This window comes from Misgurnus anguillicaudatus, unplaced genomic scaffold (assembly GCF_027580225.2).
Source record: "Misgurnus anguillicaudatus unplaced genomic scaffold, ASM2758022v2 HiC_scaffold_29, whole genome shotgun sequence".
In the NCBI taxonomy this organism is placed as follows: domain Eukaryota; kingdom Metazoa; phylum Chordata; class Actinopteri; order Cypriniformes; family Cobitidae; genus Misgurnus; species Misgurnus anguillicaudatus.
In genome coordinates this window covers 10,310,889-10,333,288 of record NW_027395279.1, presented here as the reverse complement: position 1 = coordinate 10,333,288, position 22,400 = coordinate 10,310,889, and the positions used below count along the sequence as shown (strand labels likewise).

Here is a 22,400-nt window from a genome sequence, read left to right as displayed (position 1 = left end):
CTCTGCCACACTGCAAAGATTTTACGGAGGTAGTATCAGCTGCTTTTCAATCAGCGTTGTCGTTGCGGCCTGACCGTGTTACCCGCATGCTGGCAGACATGTCCGCACCTGACACAGTAGGCCTCGGTTCGATGCCGTCTTTGGAGCCCTGTGTGGCTTCTCTCATCGTCTCGCCAGACGAAGCCCTGCGACAGGATGTACGCTGTCCTAACAAAGAGTGCAGACGTACGGACGACGTACTGGTCAAGACGTATAACACAGTGGCCAGACTGGGGCGTATTGGCAACTCAATGGGGCATTTGCTTTTGGCGTTACACTCGTCCCTGGATTTCGCTTACCATGATGACACACTTCGCAACGTGGACCTGTTGGGTCTTCCAACCGCTTCTCCCGTGGTCGACACAATCGCCCTGCCCCTCCGCTACACCGTAGCGCTGCGGGTACACGCTCACACCCTATGCCGATGAGGCAACCACCATATCAGCGCCCCCCCAAGCCTTCAGAATTTCCGGCTAGGCGCCGCTGACGGACTCGGGTCGACGCCGACGGGTTTTTCCGCATCTCAAATGCGATGCTGGAGAGACATAACATCCAACGCCTGGCTTCTCGAGACTCTCGAGAAGGGTTACAGACTACAGTTTCGCCGTCGGCCTCCCTCTTACACCCGAGTTTGTCACACGTCGGTTTCAGACGAACGACAACGCCTCACCCTTATCGCGGAGGTTCAAAGTTTAATGCAGAGGAATGCCATAGAGGAGGTAAACCCTCTGCTGTGTCCGGGAGGTTTCTATTCCCGCTACTTTCTAGTTCCCAAAAAGGATGGAGGGTTCAGACCCATCCTGGATTTAAGGCGCCTAAACAGGTTCTTAAAACGCCTACCGTTCCGCATGTTGCGCACGGCCGATGTAATTCGAGCCGTTGTTCCAGGTGTGTGGTTCATTACCGTGGACCTGAAAGATGCCTATTTTCATGTGCCCATTGCAGTGGAGCACAGACAGTTCCTAAGGTTCAGCTTTCTACAAAAGACCTACCAGTTCAAGGTCCTTCCATTCGGGCTCTCTCTGGCCCCCCGTGTTTTCACAAAATGTGTGCAGATTGCCTTAGAGCCCCTGCAACAGGACGGCGTGTTTGTACTTCCCTATTTGGACGACTGGCTATTGTGTGCAGCCACACCGGAGCAGGCTGTGGCCGACACCGACCGCCTGCTGAGACACATCGAAGCACTGGGCTTCAGTGTCAACTGGGAGAAATGCCACCTCACTCCTACACAGTCAGTACACTTCTTAGGCATGCATCTGGACTCACGGACGATGCGAGCCTCTCTTACCGATGCCAGGAGGTCGGTGATACACCACACCCTACAGGGTGTCCGCTTGGGACACCGGATACCTTACATTCGTCTGCTGAGACTGGCGGGTCTGCTCATGGCAGCATCCACAGTGATCCGCTTGGGTCTGCTTCACCTACGCCCTTTTCAGCGATGGCTGATCGCTCTCCGCCTATCAGCAGTCCGCAACCGTCGAACCCTTGTACGAATCTCGGGGTCCGGTCATCTTTCCCTTGCCCGGTTGCGGCAGGACGATTTTCTACGGTCGGGTGTCCGGATGGGTCCACCCCCGTCGCCGTGCACTTTTTCAAGGTTTTACAGACTAAATGTGGTTTCACTACCGCCTGTCTCTTCTGCCATACTGTCTGGTTCAGTGTGATGTGATTTTTGTTTGTATATTTGTTAATAAAGATGTTGAGTTTATTCTGTCTAATGTCTTTATTGCATTCCTCGTGACTTGGTGGTATCAGTCTTCCACTCTGTTTATGCCTCTGGCGGTCTGGAGCTATGAAATAGAACGCTGGTTACGAATGTAACCGTGGTTCTATGAATAGTGGAAGACCGCCAGAGTCTTTGGTCACTCGGTCTGGCGAGAATGACCATTGAGAAAGTTCATGACGTTGTGATAGGTTTTTATATGTGTCATGAGGTCATAGGATGACAACCAATCAATAAATTCTCGTAACCAATGCGCGAGCGCATGATATTTCCACTCTGTTTATGCCTCTGGCGGTCTTCCACTATTCATAGAACCACGGTTACATTCGTAACCAGCGATTTTCTACTTTCATACGTAAGTATTGGACTCAATCTAGAATTATATATTCCACATATCATCACATTATTTATTTACGTTTGTTTGGAAGCACCACAATGTCGCTTATATGATGTTTAAATAATATCTTTTTCGCATATGCGCAAAATGAATCACGCAGGTGGACGTATTCGACGGCACTCGGTCCCATCGTTCTCAACTCAACTGCACTGAGGTAAATGTTACTTGCAAATTTATCAGAAATTATAAAAATAATTATATGAAAATGTATTGTGTTTGTGGCTGCTGTTTTTTGATGTTGCTGTTCTGGTTACAAGAGATAGAGAACACGATGAATAAAATCTGCGGTATGCGAGTATGTAGATTTTTGGAATATGGTACGAAATCCATCTAAACCATACATTTTCAGAAAGCTTGTGTCGCCTAGATGTGATAAAACGTGCGTCTCACTTTTCTCAAGTCAAGGAAGGCCAAGGTGATGTTGAATACACTGTAGTTATTTAATGGTGTTTAAAATTAAAATTAAGTTTATCATTGGTAACCCAGTAAGTGTTTTTTTTTCATATTGTGCCTAACATAACCTACCCAATTAATTTTTAGATCACCAGAGACCATTTAGCCATCCCAGTGCCTTTAATGTGAAAGGGATATATGGGTAGAAAATATAAATGCTTATTACATTTATAATATAAAATATTTTAATGAAATTTTTACCTGAATACTCAAACCAGACCCGGCGGCAGACACAAATTCACGGACGGGCATTTCATTTTTTAGGGGGGGCACAAATGAGAGCAACGTCACTGCAATGCATAATATCATTAGTTATGCATTAAGTGGACAAAAAAGCGAGGAAGAACTAACATACCTCTCCATTAACGCAATACGAAGAAGTCGTAAAGATTGGACCTAGCTTAAGCAATCTAAACGCAAATAAAACACGTCGCAGGGCTCGACATCAACGCTTGTCCGGTTAATATCAGAGATAAGTGGATTTTTTAAAAGGCCAAGTGAAAGAGAATTTTACTTGCTCGACCGAACAAGCTGCCTAGTCTGATTAAAAAAACGCCAATAACAATCACCAAAACAGGATGATGATTCTGCATCCTTTAATCAATGGCGACCGAAAGTGCATAATGTAAAAACGCAAAGTTAAACAAATAAGCAGCAAACACAAAGTGTGTTAACAAAGTGGGTTAAACATACTGCGGTAAAAATTTGGATTTTTTAATAACATGATACAGTTAAGCAGCATCACATCACGGTTGAAAATGTGACAGATTTAATGACAGTTCACTACAAGTAATAATATTAAGCCACTTACATTTTAGACGCAATGTTGACTGTTTTTGTTGTTTCAGCAGCGTAAATAGTGAAAGATAACAGCAGAACCATAACGTGTCAGTCTCACTGCAGGCAGCACTCAATCGTGTCTTAACATTAAGCGGTGGCGCGCTTAGCAAACAACCAAACATCCGCGCTCACTACTGACAAACCAATCAAATTCGTTTAAAATATATATTTTTTAAATCAGACCAAACACATTTTTATTTTTATTCATGAGTTATATATGTACAAAACAATAACTTTTAATTAATAACAGTGGCCTATTGATAAAAACATGGAGCTGGTGAACAGGTGAAGGGAGACCGCAGGTTCGTCCAGGGCGGGCACTAGTGACTCACAGGGCGGGCCCGGCCCCCTAAAGCCCGCCCATGGCGCCGGAACTGACTCAAACCAATATAATTTTTGTCTGCCTAATCTTGTCATTGTAAGAATATGTTTTTTATAAAACATACAAAATAATTTTAAATAAAATTATTAGTGTAACATTTTACACAGCTTTGTTTAAACTTAAACCATGTCAGCTCCTATTGTGGACTCTGGTGCCCCATGCGGACCCTAGGTTGGGAACCACGCGTATTTTCAATAACTGAAACTGTGGACATAGACATGTATATTTTTGACGGTAATAAAGTACTTATTGCAGAAGAGTCCAAGCCTAATAGTTGGGCAACGGAGAGCCCACCCAGATAGAACACGTACGTCTATATGTCTGCTAAAGATCTGGAGGTCTCTTAAAGATCTGCATTAATTCATCTGTTTAACATCTTAGAAAGAGCTGCTGTACATCCATTCTAAATCATGAACATTTTACAGAATTTCCTAGAGGTCTATAAGACATCTGACAGCAGACGTCTCAGATATGTAGGGCAGATGAGCATCTTTTAAAATATTGTAATCTTTTGTGTGTGTGTGCGTGTGTGTGTGTGTGTGTGTGTGTGTGTGTGTGTGTGTGTGTGTGTGTGTGTGTGTGTGTGTGTGTGTACCTGGTAATTATCACGTTGTGGGGACCAATTGTCCCCACAAAGATAGGAATACCAGTATTTTTGTGACCTTGTGGGGACATTTTGATGTCCCCATGAGGAAACAAGCTTATAAATCAAACAAAATGATGTTTCTTGAAAATGTGAAGTAGTAGAAGGGTTTCTGTGATGGTTGGGGTTAGGGAATGGGGCAGGTAAGGGGAATAGAATATACAGTTTGTACAGTATAAATGCATTACGTCTATGGAATGTCCCCATAAAACATGTAAACATAATGTGTGTGTGTGTGTGTGTGTGTGTGTGTGTGCGTGCGTGCGTGCGTGCGTGTGTGTGTGTATTGTTGTTTGTTGTACATTTCAGAATGACAAAGCCAAAATTCAGACCTTGCCCTGCTTGCCAGGTCGAGAACCAGGCTATCAGGAAGTGCTGCAGCGCCTGCTATACAAACCTCCGCAAGACTAAAAAGATGGAGGGCCTCAAAGACCGCCTGAATACAGCGTGGGGGCAGGGGGTCTGGAAAAACCGGAATGCATCACGAGTGGTGTCTTCTGCTCAAGTTGCAGTAAGTAAAAATACTCATGCTTCATGAATTAAATGGTAATCAATATGAAACTCAAAGCACATTACATTAACATCAATACTGTTTTACTGTCAAACAATCAACATTTAATTTTCTAGCTGTGTAGAACAATCCGGCGTGAATCAACCCATATTTCTGTTGCTTAAGATTCACTAGGTACGTTTACATGCAACCAAATAATCCATTTGTAATTGTATTGATGGCTCAATCGTATTGAAAAGCCTTCATGTAAACACCTAGATCAATACGATTGAGGACGATCGGATGCAAATTTGGATCTTATTGAAGGGGGTGGTGTACTCTGATCTGTGATCCGATCAGCAGGAGAAAAGAACGCATGTAAACGCGTGAACTGAGTGCTGTTGGTAGGAAGAGGAATGAAGAAAATCATCATAGACTGATTTTGCGAAGTGGGAGCTGACCATTGCTAAAATAAAAGCCATAAAACCCTCATTACTTAACATTAGCTGGCATTTTGCTATTCTGTTATTGTTGCATAAAATTTTCTTGTTCTTCTAACTTACGACAGCACTTGCTGATTTTGAGGAATAGGGATATGGATAGATTTACGCTGGAGTTGTCATTTTGGTTGGTCAAAAATTGTGTTATCTTGTGACTGAACGTACAGTCAAAACTTTCCTTTCACTGACAGGCTTATCCATGCCTCCCACAGCCATAATACCATAAACTGGATGACATTTGGATCGATGTGTTCAAAATTACTTATTTACTTACTTTCAATTTGCTTATAAAATATTACATGTTACATCCTATATGCAACTGATAAGCTTTCTTTTAGTGGTTCTCTTATAAATAAATTGATTACAAAAAATAAGATTTTGCACCAATGACAGCTTAGTATTTTTTCTTTTATTCAACAATTAGTGTTTAAAGGTATAGCGGAAGATTTTCCTGAATTATTTAAAAGAACCGCCCCGCCAGATAAAAAAAAATGCCCACGCGCAACACTCTACCTCCTCTCGAGAGGGAACGCCTGTTAAACACTTGCACGAGACAGAGATAGATAGAGCATGCAGATAGTTCTTCTCTTTGCTCTGTTTACAAGTTGCTGTCGGCATGTTTACCGTGTCTGTGCAGTTCGTGACTTGTGCCAGGTCTAGCATCGCTAATCATAGCTTACATCACCTTTTACTAGCAGTGATTTTAAATGGATTTCTTCAAATAGCATGACAAAATGTACCTTTCCAGTAGAAACTTCACATGAGAAGCCCAACCTGTCCTATTACCGCACGCCAGCGTGTGAAATCGTCTCCCATAAACACACTGGTCTTGTTTCTTTCTTCATAGTCCTTTCTCTTATTGTCAAACAGTTTGTTGACACTTTTTCTCTTGCGACCCTCAGACATTTTGAAAAAAACACAGTGAGAACACGAGCTTCAATGAATGGTTGAAACTGTAGCACAACACACATTATACATATGAAAGTGTGCATGTGCAGAAAGCGAACCTAGCGACGAGCACGTACAACGATTATACTTTAACATATCATCAGAATGATTGACATCTGGGATGACCAATAATATAGGTGATCCACCCGAAAAACGAAAATCTTCTGTTATACCTTTAAGTCATAGTTATTTAAAGGACTGCATGTATATGATTTAATGTACAGATTTTTTACTCCCCTGAACACTCAAAACACATTTCGTTGTATGCCTTGCATTCATCCACACACTCATACACCATTGGCTAACATGCAAGGTGATAACCTGCATACTGGGTTTAAGGACACTTTAATGAGTGCAGATAGAGCTGGACCTGCAACCCTCTGATTGCCGAACATCACCAGAGAGAGAGGTGTTTATGGTCCTTGCACAGCAATGGAATTTGACTGTCAATTCTTATTAGGACAACCTCCAAATCATTGCCAAAAGTGATGTTGATGTGAATTGTGTATTCTTGATATTAATGCAAATGCAATTTTTTTTACTTTTGTTAATTTCAGGTGCAGAAACTTGCTGCCTTGGGCTATATGCCCATTTTATTTATGGGCAGAAAAAAAAAGAATTCGTTGATCGCCGATATAAATTCTGGAATACCACTCAATGAGGATACACAACCTTTTGTTGATGCCATGAAGAAGGCTTATGAGTATTTACTTAAAAAGCAAGGTAATAATTATGCAGAACTCGTTACTTTTTAAATTATATTTAAAATAAAAATATTTGGGAATGTGTACAGATTAATATGAATGCCAACTTGTGACCTCATTTACAGGACCCCAGATGCCTCCTTTACATCCCCAGCCTGACCAGCATATCCAAACCCCAACCCAGCCTGACCAACAGATCCAGCCCCATCCTGACCAGCAGATCCAAACCCAGCCTGACCAGCAGATCCAGCCCCATCCTGAGTCTGACCAGCAGATCCAAACCCCAATCCAGCCTGACCAGCAGATTCCACACCATTTTGACCAGCAGATCCAGCAGCATTCTGCCCTGCAGATTCAGACCCATCCTGACCAGCAGATCCAAACAACAACCCAGCCTGACCAGCAGATTCAGCACCATTCCGACCAGCAGATCCAGACCCAGACTGAAGCTCAACAGATAGATGAAGATGTCATCCTCAACCTCTATTTTTTGCCCTCTCCATCCCATGTCCAGACTCACTCTGAAGCTCAACATCTCCAGGTCCAGCCACAGCCCCAGCAAATTCAGCCGCTGACTGCAAAACCAAACCCTCCAAAAAATAAAAAAGGTAAAGTAAACTTTCTTGCAGCTAATCTAAATAGCCACTGTGTAGCTTTTGATGTTAAAGTAGTGGACTATCTAAAAGGCACAAAAAATCTTCCAAACACTCAGCAGTGCTATGCTGTAAATATTTTGGCTGCAAACTGGATTTTTATTCCATAAACATTAATGATGATTGCCGATTCTGTGAAACCCTGTTTAGTGCATAAGTTGCGGTTTCATATAAATACACAAAGACTCAGATCAAGTGCAATACTTTTATTTATTGATTACCGTTTGTTAACAATACCTTTTTCGCCTTTGTCATTTCAGGGTGCCGAAAATGCAGCAGGCAAAAAGTGTGGCAATACGACACTATCGTTGACAAAATAATGACAGGGGTCAGATGTAGAACCATATTTTTTATTAATGTCTCTCTAATATCAATTATGTCCTCCTCATTGCACAATATTACTTTATAGCTTACCTACTGATGTTTACCCCACATCACCCGCCTAGTGTATACAGCCAAGTATAAATGTCATTACTGTCTGTATGGTTTTGTGAAGTAAATACACAAATATACTTAAATGTGTTTGTGTGTGTTTCTGTAGGATAAGGCTGAAGTAAAAGTGCACTGGTTGCCTTGTTCTCAGTGGTAAGTATTGACATACAGTACATATTCATTCACACTTGACTATGTTTCTCATCAGCCCTTTGGCATTTTTGGTATAGTGTTGTTCTAGGATGATAGAGTAGTATGTACACATTGGCTGCAAACTGGCTTCAGGCAGTAGTTGAGAGCTTACTTTGGTAAAGCCTGTCCCCTAAACAGTAACACAATGTAAAAAAACAGCATGATGCCTAATTCGTAGGGCTGTGCAATTAATCAAGGTTGCATCGAAATCCCAATTTGCTATGTTGCAAATTTGCTAATCACAAGGGCTGCAATTTAGACACAATGTGAAAAATATCAATATTGTGCATTAAATTGCAAATATGTTAATAAAATCGCAAATCAATGTTTTTACTGAAATCGCACAGCCCTACTACTTGGGTAGCAATGTGCTTTGTGAAATTTAAAAGGAAATTAACAATAAATAGAAAATTGGAAAGACAGATTTTGTGAAAATGTACAGTATAAGCTGTGAATGCTATAGACCCTTTTACTGTTTGTACACAATGATGACGTGGCAGCGTATGCATGCGCAGTTTGGCAATGGAAGTATTGCAAGAATCAGCAGTGAAGCAACACAGACAGAGAAAGTTATTTAAAAAAGTTGACTTTATCAACTTTTTCAACACAGCTACCAGATTCGTGTACTATAGTGGAGTGGATAGAAGACGTTAGCAGATGGCCAAAAATAAAGTGGCCAGATACATATATTTGTTTATTAGTATATTATATTAGTGCAACCAAACGCAACAACCAGACATTTTGATGCTGCGAAACCGTTTTGATAAACTTTATGAGTTGCTAACACATTAGAACCAATGAGGAACAACACCACTTCTGTTGCCAAAATGCGCGAGCAGGCTATTTGATCACGTGTGCTGTAAAAGGGTCTATAGACATTGGCCCTCATTTATCAAAAGTGCGTACACCAAATTTCCAGCGTACACCTGGCGTACACCCAAAACCACGGTGACTTTGAGATTTATCAATATGGACGTTGGCGTACGGCACGCTCAAATCCTACGCCAGCTCAGGAGGTGGTGTACGCACATTTTGAGTTAGTGCAGAAATGCGCAAACACTTCCTAACACCACAAAACGCACTGACAAACTAAAAAATATGATATATTATGACCCACTGTAAAAAAAACATAGTAATTATAAACTTCAGTGTTTATTTTTATGCAACAATGTTCAATGTTTAATTTGTGAGACTTTACCAAAGCATTTGATTTGTATGCATATGTATTCCTTCAGTTGAGAGTCTGTGCGCTTTACCTGATGTTTCAGAGCGAGCATGTGAACGGAGCTTAGCGGGAGCGGAGCGTTGAGCGGTGCGGTAATATTACCATCAAAGCGCCTTTCCGAAAATTCCGCTCCCTCAGCACCGCTCGTTGAACCCAGAACGCCCTTTGATAATTTGCTAGTTCGAGAATCTGTAAAAACGTCTAGCAATAAGTTATGGAATTCAAGCCTTATACATAAATGTCAAGTAAAAATCAAAGTTAAGATTGAGCAGGAAAAAAAATGAAAGGGACTGCGGAGAGACTGTAAAGAGTTAGCAAATATTCTTCCTGGAATCTGAAGCGGCACATTGCAAGAAAGAACAAGGATGTGCTACGAAAACATGGTAATGCAATAAAAGGTAAGCTAGTTACGCACCATTCGATGATAAATAAATACAGATGAGGTAAGGTAAAATGCTTGTGTTGAATGGAGCCGTAAATCCGATCATGATGACATGCGGACAAAATTATGGCCACGAATAATTTTTTATGCTACATTATGGACACTTCTTTTTCTTATTTAGTCTAAAGTATGGCCATAAATTTAGAATTTGTTCCCAATATTCAACAGTTTGTTCCTTGGAATTAATTATTATAATATTTACAATATTTCGTAATTACTGTTACAATTATTTTTACTTAAAATTATGAATTAGCTTAGTAAAACATGTGGATGTCGTGGAAACAAATTGTTAATTTGAATTATATCCGGAGCTCCGTATCAAACTGGATCTAAGATACATCTAACAAACAACTGTATGTAAATACAGAACAACACACTACAAAAGTTACTACATCATTTTAAAATATTATTAAAAAAATTAACTGAACCATTAAGCAGACATAGAATTTAGATGTAGGCAACAGTAAATAATAATAATAATAAATAATTATTCTTCTAAATATCAATTAATAATAATAATAAAAATAAAAATAAGAATATTACAAATTGTCATCCAATTATTAATGTGTCTTTAATCCCACTCTTTAAACTCCCAAATAAAACAATTTTGTTTCTTTTCACTTTCCCGGATTCTCTTCTTTGCCGTCTTTCGTGTGTCAATGGCGTAAAATGAGGGCGTGGGGGAGGCGGAAAATTGAATTTATATGGGCTTGTTATTCTAATGACGATCGTTTTCGGCCGCGGTATTTATGAAGGGCAGATATTGCGTACACCTGAATATCAACGGTACGCACAGTTTCATAAATCAGGCGGTGAGAGTAGTGTAAGCATAATCTTACGCCAACATATACGCCCGTTTCTACGCAAGAATGATAAATGAGGGCCATTGTGTACACAATAAGACTTATTCTCTTGTTCTAATGTAAGATGTGTTATACTTAATTACAGTGGCAAGGCCTGGGAGGACACATGGGAGCCAGCCAGCCAGTTCCCTTCCTGAGTTTAGCACAGGACTCCTACAGCAGTGACCTGCAGTTCAAATGAATATTTCACACACACACACACACACACACACACACACACACACACACACACACACACACACACACACACACACACACACACACACACACACACACACACACACACACACACAAACAAACAAACACACACACTGCTGATGTTATATGTGTGTTCATAGTATGTCTGATTGCTGTACATTTCTTTCTTATTTGTTGTTTGCCTTTACTGTCTTTCAAATGGCACTAAATATGTCCCCATCTCTTTGTTGGACTTGTGCAGTAAAGTGAAGTTATTGTATTTCTGATTATGGTTCTAATAAAACACAGTTTATTACTTCAAAAAATGGCCATTCTCTCTGTTGTCTAACTCTGTGTTTAGTTAACATATCAATGAATAGTCCCTATGGGTGTCAGAGGGGATGGAATATAGTTTGGACAAGTCCCCATGCATAATTACAGCTTGGAGCAAAATGGCCAAAACATATAGTAGACTAATTACTCATCACAGAGATCGACCCATGGCTTGATGTTATTGTCAATTTGTCTGTTTGTCTTTCATTTTTTCTTTACCCCCCACAAAAATATGTGTCACATGTTAATATTTGTTAACAATAAGTGATTTAAATCTACCATGGTTTTGACATATAGAAATTTTGAACATTTAGGTCTAGGGTTAATGTTATGATCCTGTTCTGTGTTTCCCCTGTGTTGACTCTTATTTTGAAGTCCTGTCCATGTCTACCATATCTGTAGTCCTTTGTAGTTCTTTTGTTCATTGGTCTTTGTGTTGATTGTTTCCCAGGTGTGTCTTGTTATCTTGTTACCCATGTGTATATAATCCCAGTGTCTCAGTTGTCTGGTGTCGGTCGTTAAATATGCTTGCTTTGTTCCTGGTCTTGTATCCTTGTCCTTAGTTTGGATTATGTTTGCCTGTTGTTTTACTTTGAGTTAAATAAACACTCCACTTGGATCCTCAATCTCTGCTGGATCCATAATGTGGTGTTTATATTTACTTACATAATTTTGCATGGTTTAGGAAAATGTACAACATTAAAGAACAAATTTATGTATAGGTTTTTATATGTTTACAATATAGTAGTTATCAACAAACTGTGATAAAGTATTGCACATAGCTTGGCAGTGCTGTGACACGAGTCAAAAATACAAACTATTTACAAAGTATTGCATTTACACGTTAGGATTATGACTATTACCATCATGCCTGCTCTATTCATACACAAAATTCACACTTTAGGATTATGAATAGCAAAGTAATGTCCCATTATGCCTGCTGTATTCATACACAAAATTCACACTTTAGGATTATGAATAGCAAAGTAATGTCCCATTATGCCTGCTGTATTCATACACAAAATTCACACTTTAGGATTATGGCTATCAGAGTAATGTACCATCATGCCTGCACTATTCATACACAAAATTCACACTTTAGGATTATGGCTATCAGAGTAATGTACCATCATGCCTGCTCTATTCATACACAAAGTTCACACTTTAGGATTATGAATAGCAGAGTAATGTACCATCAGACCTGTTCTAGTGATGCCATTTGCACACATTCACAATACTATCTTACAATAATCTGTCAACAGTCTGCCTCAAAGTACAGTTTTCTTTTCTAAATAAACATGCACAAAACAGCATTGTATTTTCACCAACCATACAGTACTGCGTGAGTCAGATGGAGATTCTATCTGTGTCCTTTTCTTTCCTCTTCCCTTGGCACAGGTGAACGCAGGTGAAGATGTTTAGAAAGGCAGGAATGATTAGTCTGTGGTCCAGAGGCCTCTGGTAACCACTCTTCATCAGAAGTGTCAGCATCCCTATTGACATTTACAAATAGGTTTAGAAATGCATCTTCTAATGCAACAGATAATATTACACAGTCGAACTATCACGTATTCACTGCATTTTCCTCCCATTGACACAATAAGAACTTTTTACTTTCTACATACAGTAAAACATGTTTCATATGCTTTACATAAGTGTTTCTAAGTGATGCTAATGGCTACAACAAACTGTATTATGGCTACAACAAACTGTATTAGAAACTCAATTTCTACTGTAATAACAAGTTAGAAAGAGCTTGTTACATTTTGCCCTTATTTGCGCATGCAAGTTACTAGTCTTCCTTCAAATATGTTATATCGCAATATTAGCAATTGAATAATACTTTGATTACACGATGCATCAATGCACTAATAAGGTATAATAGTCAAAGTAATAAAACGCCTTTCACTAAACAAATGTAATACGAAGTAAGAATAATACAGTACAGATCGCTAAAATACTTATAACTTACCGATCTAGACCGTGTAAAAACATTTCCTCTTGTTCCAAATCGACACTGCAAACACTTTCTTCTTCGGTATCCTCGACATTTTCTTCATCACTGCTTCGCATAAGTTCTTCCAAGGCAGCAGAAAGAGAAAAAACTTCTGTCCTCGATGCTAGTCCATTGTAAGAAGTGCTAACAAGCAGGTGACGTCTCAAAGCCCTGTATGTGCACGAGCACGAGTGCGTAACTCTTCTGAGTGCTAATGTATACGCACAGATAACAACACTATAATATACAAGCATTATGCAAATCCGCACATGGGTGTATCCGTCATATCATTAGCTACACGTCACTAGACGCTACATGATTTCAATTGGTCATTTGTCCATTTTTTTTATAAAAAACTTTTGCATACGCACAAGCAAACGCTACCTGCAGAACACGCCCCCTTTCACTATTTTATAAGTTTGCCGGGGTAGTTTTTATCAGAAATGACTTGAACTACTCTCATTTTGTTTAGAACACTCTACTAGATGCATTGACGTGTTTGGATTTATCGAAAAATGTGTTTTGAAAGACATAATCGTAGAGTGAACGGGAGTATGACGACATGTTTACCAGATACGAGGGTGTAAACAAGGGACATATAAACCTTTTTTTTTACCGGTCAGTGTGTTTTGTGCAAATATTTACTATGGATATTGGATACTGGACTACTTTTCTTCGAAGAGCAATACATGTTACCATTATTTGACCAGACATCTCGTTCCTAGAACACAAAAAGGTAAGGATTCGTCCGCTTTGTTATAGCTTTGCATTGTTTTACTCTTCATACAGAATAACCAAAAACTCCTACTAAGTTATTTATATTGTTGAATGCATACACCCAAATGAATTTGTGTTGTTTTATCTTTCAAACGGTGCATTGGTTGACCACATTAGTTGACTAAGTGTTGTTTAAATGAGCAATGAATGTAAACAGTGAGCGTTCGGCTGTAATGGCGAGGCCGCCCATGATCTTTGTCTGTTAACTTGTTAAAGTTACATAAAAGTTGGTCATTACACACCCTCTGTTTCATCTTCTGAAAGTTCAGAGTCACTATTGTATTCATCTGAATCACTTTCCAAGTTTACTTCTGTTCCAGTCAAAACATGCAAATAACAGTTCTTTGTGTGCTTTCGTATTCTGTTGATGGCTTGTGTGTTCTTCTTGGCTAAGCTCTGTAGACCTTGGATTCCTTCTTTACTCAGGCCCCACATCTCACCTTATATACAGGGATAAAAACAACTTTATTACAGACTTTTAGAAACATACTGGTAAGTATAATGCATGCCAAGTGTAACATACTTGATGTGGTACTGCAAAGCTGGGATGACATCTCTTTCAGGGTGTCTGCACGGGTGCAAAGAGATGTCCAATGTTTTTCCATCTCAGTAATGAGAATCTTCTTCTCTTCCTCAAGCCTCCTTACTGCCATTACCATGTCAAATGCCTTCCTTTTTGTCCTTAGACCTACAGAGTCTGTAATACATAAAATCAGCTTATTTTAAGATTTCTTGATATTCCAGATAATGTAAGAAAACCTTTAAATACTATGTTTTCTTACATTATCTGGTCGAACATCAATGAAAGATTGTGTGCTACTATGAGACTTATTTCACATCGTCAATGGACTTATGTACATACCATTGTGTGGAAGCTGCCATGGCCAAATGATGTCATCTGAAAGAACGGTGTCCAAATCCAGGTTTTCTGCATTGGGAACCATGGCGTTATATTGAACCACCACAGAATTTAAAAGCATCTTTCCCTTTCTGATCTTTCTGCGTATCCGGGCACGACCCTTGCAGCCATCATTGTCTTTATAAAGACGTTGTGATCTCCTTTTAATACTGGTGACCAGCTCCTCAATTCGTCTGGCCACAGCAGCAACATCAGAATCAGTTGAGGATGTTGTCCCTGATAGGAAGAGAAGTAGGAAATTTGCTTCTTTATTTTAGGCGTATGGTCCAGTGAACCTAAACATTATTTTCTGCAACTTAGTGGCTACCCTAAAGTATAGACCCCTTCACCGTTCACGTCACAGTCGGTTCCCACTGCGCATGTCAGGGTCAGAAAAGTCATTACAGCAGATTGAGTTGCGTGTTATTCGGTATCGTAAAAAATGCCTACTTACGTCGTGGGCTCTGAAAATCGCACCAGATCTTCCGTTAAGTTTTCGTGATTCATGCAGAATCTCAAAAACAAAAAAATACAACATCTGCGGCTGCAAGCAATTAACGTGCAGACTGAGACAATGCAAATATCAAAGAGGCTTGTGTTTGTAGTGCTCACTTCATTTGAGGTAAGTCATATTTTTTCAGCCCTGTTAGATTAAATTTTAAAGCCTCGAATGTATGAACAGTTTGACCCCATGCTGCGCGCGCACCCGATAGTCATTCAATGTTTACAAACCTTGAAGGGGTCTATAAGGCTTTGTACCATACAAGTTCAAGGCTATGTGTATTTGCAACAAACAAAAGCTTGATGAGAAATTCAAAAGGTGGAAGCAGTATATCAAGTTGAACATTATACCTTCTGCCCACTCATTGACATCAGTGATCCAGCCCTGCAGTTGATCATCTGTGACTGCCATTTCAGTTTTCATGATCTCCAGGCTCTGCAACTGTCTTTGCAGGGCTATTGTGGCCTTCAAAACAAACAACAAATGACAATGAAGCTACATACAGCACCCACTTAATATACTGTACAGGGACAATAGACCCCTTCACAGTTCACGCCACAGGCGGTTCCCACTGCGCATGTCGGGGTCAGAAAAGTAATTACAGCAGATTATGTTGCCTATTATTCGGTATCGTCAAAAATGCCTACTTGTGTCGTGGGCTTTGAAAATCGCACCAGGTCTGCTGTTAAATTTTTCGGGATTCCTGCAGAATCTCAAAAACAAAAAAATACAACATCTGTGGCTGCAAGCAATTAAATGTGCAGACTGGGACAATAAAAATATCAAAGAGGCTTGTGTTTGTAGTGCTCACTTCATTTCAGGTAAGTCATCATTTTTCAGCCCTGTTACATTAAACTAGAAAGCCTAAATGGTATGAACAGTTTGACCCAGTGCTGCGCGCGCACCCGATAGTCATTCAATGTTTACAAACCTTGAAGGGGTCTATAATATATGGCAATTCCATGAAAAGTGGAAAATTTTGTCGCATATACAATGTCAATATAATGCCACGGTATCTGCTTGATAATGATTACACCAGGTTTCATGCAAAATATTCTAACAAATACTATGCTTGCTTACATCAATAACCTGGAATTGTCGGTATAGATTCCATATACAGACAATTCCAGGTTATATATATATATATATATATATATATATATTGTGTATATACACACACACAATATATGTGATGCCACTATATTTTACAATACACAATAAATGCGGTTACTGGTGTCTTTACCTTTTGATATCGGCGGGCAAGTGTGGAAGCCAAGTTGCTCATCTTTTGCTGATTCCAGCGCATGGCCATGACTGTGAGCATGTCTGTGCGTACTGCAAACAAATAAGCTAATTATTATTCTTGATAGTAGAGGTAGGTGAAAAACTGTGCAGACCTGCTGAACACGGTATAGAGGTAAAGAACGCTGTACCAGGACAGCAGGTGAGTATGGTAAGGTACACAAATGGAATAGAGAACTGTAGCAGGACAGCAGGTGAGTATGGTAAAGTACACAAATGGTATAGAGCACTATAGCAGGTACATGTAAATGTACTGCAGCTTGAACACTTCTAACAGCAGTATGAGAAAGGCAAAGTATTGCATTAGTTTGCAGCTGTATCTTGTATCATTTTATTAAAATAGTGCAGTGTGGTTACCTTACCTGCTTTTGCCATGTGCTTAGTGGTAACAGCAATTCTTGAAAGGAAGGCATTACACTGCTCCACCTCCTCCCCAAGAGTCAAACCAGCCCCCTCCTGGTACGCCCCACTCCATTTTACCTTCAAAAATAAAATAAATGAATCTAAGATGCAACAATCTTAGGTTTGGACAAAGAAAATCACATGGACAGTGAAGTAAAAAAAAATCACATGGATTTTCTTACCTCGCATTTGAAGTCATGGGCTTTAGCATGAAACACTGAAAGAAACGGCTTCATTGAGAGCAGATCCTGAAGCTCAGGGCATTTCTCACTCACTCTTTTGAGGTAAGGCCAATACTTGCACGCAACATCCATAGCAAAGAATTTCACTGGCTTACAAGCCATTTTTTTCTGGAGGTACAGAGGGTAAGCAAAAACCTCCCCCCTGAACATATTAAGGGCACAAAGAAGAACACCATGTCGACAAACGGCAAGTTCTAGGCCCTCCTCATCTACTTTGCTGGAAGACTTCTGTGATGTTTCTCGTGCCACTGACCACTGTCCCCCACAGACACCTCTTCCAGAGAGTGTGTAGACATAGGGTCAGGCTTTAGCGGAAGTGATGCCCATCCCCAAAGTTCTCCTTACCATTCATTGTAACCACAGAAATGGGTTTTCCAGTTATGACACTTAAACTCTGAGGACAGCTACATATTCTCCCTGGCATCTCCATGGGTACAAGACACACTTGATAAAAATATACATATATGAGAATAGTTATAAGGATAGAAGATAAAGGCCAACATATGTATTTACTGTAAGCTTTAAAAGACCAGATATTCTTCATGGCTTCATTGCCTGATCAGAAATTATTTATTTATTGTTTAAGTTTGCCAGGTGATAACTGGAATAAACAAATGAGAAAATGTGACCCTCAAAAACTACCACTTACCACACTGGCTAAGAACCTTCTCCACATAACAGGATGTCGGAGGCAATGGCTGAAAGAAACCATCTGTAATTGAGTCCCTGTTGTGGAAGACTTGAGCCTTGTGGATGCTGATGTCACAACGGGCACAGAGGAAGGGGTGTGGTCGACACTCACAACAGTGGATCATGGCTGGACTGAGGTAACATTTCTGGCAGACTGGACTTGCCACATGCTGCTTAGCCACCATTTTATCCACCAACCGGGGTCTCACTTTCTCCCACCACCCTGAGACAAGACTTTTTCTTACTGACCAATCACTGGAGGCTTGCAGTGGTTTTTCTTGGTCATCAAAACCTTCACCCAGTGAGCGCTGTAGCACTTGTAGGAAATTCTCTGTTAAAACAATGAACAGTATTTAAAAAGAACAGGGCTGCGTTCTCCGAAACTACCTTAACGCTACGTTGTTCTTAAGTTGTACCTTAAGCTGTACCTTATCGCTAATACGTGTTTTCCGAAACGTTCTTAGTTACGTATCACTTCTGTAAGTCGTTCATTTGGAAGGTTGGTCTGGAGCACTCTTAGCTATACCTTATCCCACAAAAATGCAATACACTCCGTGTTTAATTAGGCAAATATTTTTATATTTAAAGAATAAAACATTTACATAATTAGACATCATTACATTGATGGTTGTTAGATTTTTAATTATGTTTTCCAAAGGGACATCACTGCGAACTATTAAATGCTACAGGATTAAAAACTATTTAAAAAATATATTTTGGGTGATGGAGTTGGTGAAACTGGCAGCTATTCAGCGAATCCTACGATTTCATTTGTGCATTTCATATCCGTTAAATCTTAGTCTAACGGCTAGTATTTTAGCTGCATAAATAAATCGGGTAAAATTACAAAAAAATAATTATGATTATTAATGTTAATTCGACTTTGCATCAAAGTTTTTTAATGTTTTATAACTTTGAGGCAACTGCATGCCATATTCTTTATAAACATTCAAAATAAACTGTGCACTTGATTACTGCTTGTATAGTCTAAGGTCAACAAAATTTCCACATTAAAACTAATCAAAACTAAAATCTAAAGCAATCATACTATATATTTATAGGCTATTATATAATATTTGATATGTTATATTTAGACAGACAGGCTCCAGAAATACATCCATTAAGCTTTATCCGCATTGTTAACGCGCTGCTTGTGCATACAGTGTCCAAGCACAATAAACGCGTGAACTAATGAACAACAGCAGTTTGTTTTTATATACTTTAAATGTAATGCACAGCCAAGTACTTGCACAACCCACTTTATTCCCCTGTGCAACGCACTTATTGGGAACCCCTAATATAAATGATCCATTCAAGGCATAGCGGATGAATTGGAGCAGTTTAAACATGATACGTTTGGAAATAAAGTTGCGGGGTTTGCACGGGTTTGATATCAAATATAGAAGGTTGAATTTAGTTGTTTGCAATTTGAAATATTTTTTTACCAGATATTCCTAATAAATTGAACTTGAACTATTTCTAAAATGTTTATTTAATAAAGAACACCGCTATCTCATAACGCAGCGAAACCTAGTACATAAAGTGAATAATTGATTGTCGAGCAATCGATATCAACCTATTCAGCACCTCCACCATGGACAGCACCCGCTAAGGTCGAACTTAAGAAGGTTTACCTTAAGCAACATCCTAAGGTATAGTTCGGAGAACACACGTAGGAAAGGTATACCTGTAGTTAAGGTTTAACTTAAGAGTCTTCCTAGCGCGCTGAGAGACAACGTTATCGGAGAACGCACCCCTGGTTATTAAACAAAAGAGAATATCGCTGAACAACATTCATTCTGAAGTTTGTAATAACTGTGTTATCTATCGTATTACATACAAATATGAAATGTGTATTACATTCCTATTATTAATGAACGTACTGTTTTACAGTGCAGGGAAAATATAGGACATACCAGCGTTTATGTGAGAAAAGTCATCAGTCATTTCCACACTGGTTTCCGGAGCACTGGAAAGGGAAACATCAGTCTTTCCAGTTTGTCTGTGGCTAAGACCAGCTGTAGCAGAAAAAAACATCTTAAGAATTTAAAACATACATGGCTGCCTTTCAAACATAATGACACAAAGTTTTAGCATATTGTTTTTGCTAATAGTATGTATAGTAAGTATGTAGAATTTTACCCATATTTACATATATTTTCTAATTCACACCCATGACTTAGTGACATGTTTATATATCATTTCAAAAGGTAAACATAGATCTAGAGAGATCTTAATTAACATGAATGAAAAGAAGGTCTTACCTGCTTGCTTTCTGGAGAATCTTGGCCTCCCATAAACAATGTTCCCTTCACTGTCCCTCTTAATCCACTTCACAGTTGGAGGCTGGATGGATGATGCCTCTTGTTGCATGCGAGGCTGGATGGATGATGCCTCTTGTTGCATGCTGGTGACCTCATGCAGCCTTTGGAGTTCATCCATGTCTTCTGCCTGGTTGAAAAGACAGTTGATCTCGTCCAAAAGTTGGTTCCGCTTAGGATCTGACATGGCGCACAGAACAAATAAAAGTGCACAGGGACAAACACACCACTAAGAGAAGAGAGGGGAGAATAGATAGGGAGAGAGAACAATACAAAAACGAAAACAGGGAAAATGACAATACAAACGTGGCTCTTAAAAGTGCCTTTTGTAGTCAGCTACTAATTATTAGATGAAACATTGAATTTAAGAACCTGTTGAAAAAGAGAAAGATAAATCGGTACAGAATTGATAACTAAACTACACTACACATAAACAAACACACATAGAGTATAGATTGTGTTTACATGTTGTCATCAATAATGCCTCAAGCCATGGATATGTATAGCACCATGCGCACATATAATAAGGTTATATTATGTCCATCTCAATGTCACGACATCACACAGTGCGCTAAAATATTACCCAACAACAACAGCAACAACTTTATGATATGAGCTGATTGTTTTTGATAAAGTAAGACCTAATACTTACGCATGAAAATAGAAAATCGCAATGGTGCTTGGGATCGTCGCGCGCATGAGGTGTCACAGCTGAAGTAGCTGATTGGCCAACGTGAAATAGGGTAAGAGGCAGGAACAATTATTACTATTATTACGGTTGTTGTTGTTACTATAATAATAATAATAATTATTATTATTATTATTATTTATCATAAAGCATTATTACAAATATACTGGGCAAATAGTTTTTTTATCAAATTAAATTTGATTTGCAGCCACTGCGTGCGTCAAAATCTGACGTTATTGGTCGGTCTATTTTCATGCGTATAATATAATAATAATAATAAAAATAATAATGATTAAATTATTAATATTATTATTAGTTTCTGATTGGACGTTTGGATCTGTTGGAGGCGGTGGATGTACGAACAGAAATGAAATCTAAACGGTAGAAAATATAATTCGATATCATTAAACTTCGTTAGTTGTTACAGTTATATCAAAGCATTATTAAAAAATATACTGGGCAAATCGTATTTTATCAAACAAAATTCCGATATGCAGCCACTGCGTGCGTCAAAATCCGACGTTAAGGGTCGGTCTGACCCATTAAAAAGTCTATCTGTAGCCTAAAACCTGATGTGTTTTCCGCAAGGAAATACAAAAATCTAGCAAAGTTATTATCATTATTATTATTACGAAATTTCCACCACAGACGGCAGATTCGTTGGTTGACCCCCGGCCGCGTCAAAATACGAAGATGGGGGATTTGCATTGAAGTGTATAGTCGGCCATCTACGTTGAAAAGCAACGCAAAGGGGGTACCTTTTACCTCGGATGTCGACGCCAGGGGGCAATGACCAAACGTCGATATGTAACGATGTGGGGTGAGACTGTGTTGGATATCTATCAAAAGTCCTTCACAAAAATTAAATTTTTGCTCAAAATTTGGTGTTTTTGAAGAAACCTACCCATATTTGAGAGGTGATAAGAAGAGAAGTAATCAAGGTGGGATGATTTTTTTTTTTCGTCTGAAAGCAGAGGGTCTGTTTCATTTGATATTTTGTTTGTTTATATATTTAAAAAAGAACATTTTCTTGAAGGCATTAAACTTTTGTGAAAATCATGAAAAATGCTGGCGCTGGCTGGCAACTTCTTTAAAAACGCTGGCGTGGAAAGTGTTCAAGACTCTGTCATGTGACCACAAACC

At 39.3% G+C, this 22,400-nt stretch overlaps 3 protein-coding genes across 4 annotated transcripts; 1 reads left to right on the top strand and 2 right to left on the bottom strand.

Moving 5' to 3' along the window:
• The first annotated feature begins 2,109 nt into the window (after positions 1 to 2,109).
• LOC129421030 (uncharacterized) lies at positions 2,110 to 11,432 on the top strand. Its single transcript, XM_055176307.2, has 8 exons — positions 2,110 to 2,120; positions 2,263 to 2,316; positions 4,830 to 4,991; positions 6,976 to 7,141; positions 7,248 to 7,730; positions 8,036 to 8,103; positions 8,317 to 8,360; positions 11,015 to 11,432. The coding sequence occupies exons 3-8, from the start codon at positions 4,896 to 4,898 to the stop codon at positions 11,064 to 11,066; spliced, it is 909 nt and encodes a 302-aa protein (XP_055032282.2). The 5' UTR covers positions 2,110 to 2,120; positions 2,263 to 2,316; positions 4,830 to 4,895; the 3' UTR covers positions 11,067 to 11,432.
• A 2,996-nt stretch (positions 11,433 to 14,428) lies between these two features.
• Positions 14,429 to 17,849, bottom strand: LOC129451121 (uncharacterized). The gene is made up of 7 exons (XM_073864999.1): positions 17,499 to 17,849; positions 17,277 to 17,394; positions 16,856 to 16,947; positions 15,963 to 16,077; positions 15,075 to 15,347; positions 14,736 to 14,909; positions 14,429 to 14,652 (listed from the first exon to the last, which is right to left on the bottom strand). Exons 1-7 carry the CDS (start codon positions 17,706 to 17,708, stop codon positions 14,447 to 14,449), a joined length of 1,188 nt encoding a protein of 395 aa, XP_073721100.1. The 5' UTR covers positions 17,709 to 17,849; the 3' UTR covers positions 14,429 to 14,446.
• Positions 17,849 to 22,116, bottom strand: LOC129425695 (uncharacterized). Of its 2 annotated transcripts, XM_073865001.1 has the most exons (5): positions 21,222 to 22,116; positions 20,513 to 20,941; positions 20,165 to 20,266; positions 18,208 to 18,579; positions 17,849 to 18,002 (listed from the first exon to the last, which is right to left on the bottom strand). In XM_073865001.1, exons 2-5 carry the CDS (start codon positions 20,754 to 20,756, stop codon positions 17,866 to 17,868), a joined length of 855 nt encoding a protein of 284 aa, XP_073721102.1. In that variant the 5' UTR covers positions 20,757 to 20,941; positions 21,222 to 22,116; the 3' UTR covers positions 17,849 to 17,865. The 2 variants fall into 2 exon arrangements, with proteins under 2 accessions (XP_073721102.1, XP_073721101.1); XM_073865000.1 differs by lacking the exon at positions 21,222 to 22,116 and having other exon boundaries at positions 20,513 to 21,210.
• Positions 22,117 to 22,400: the final 284 nt, after the last annotated feature.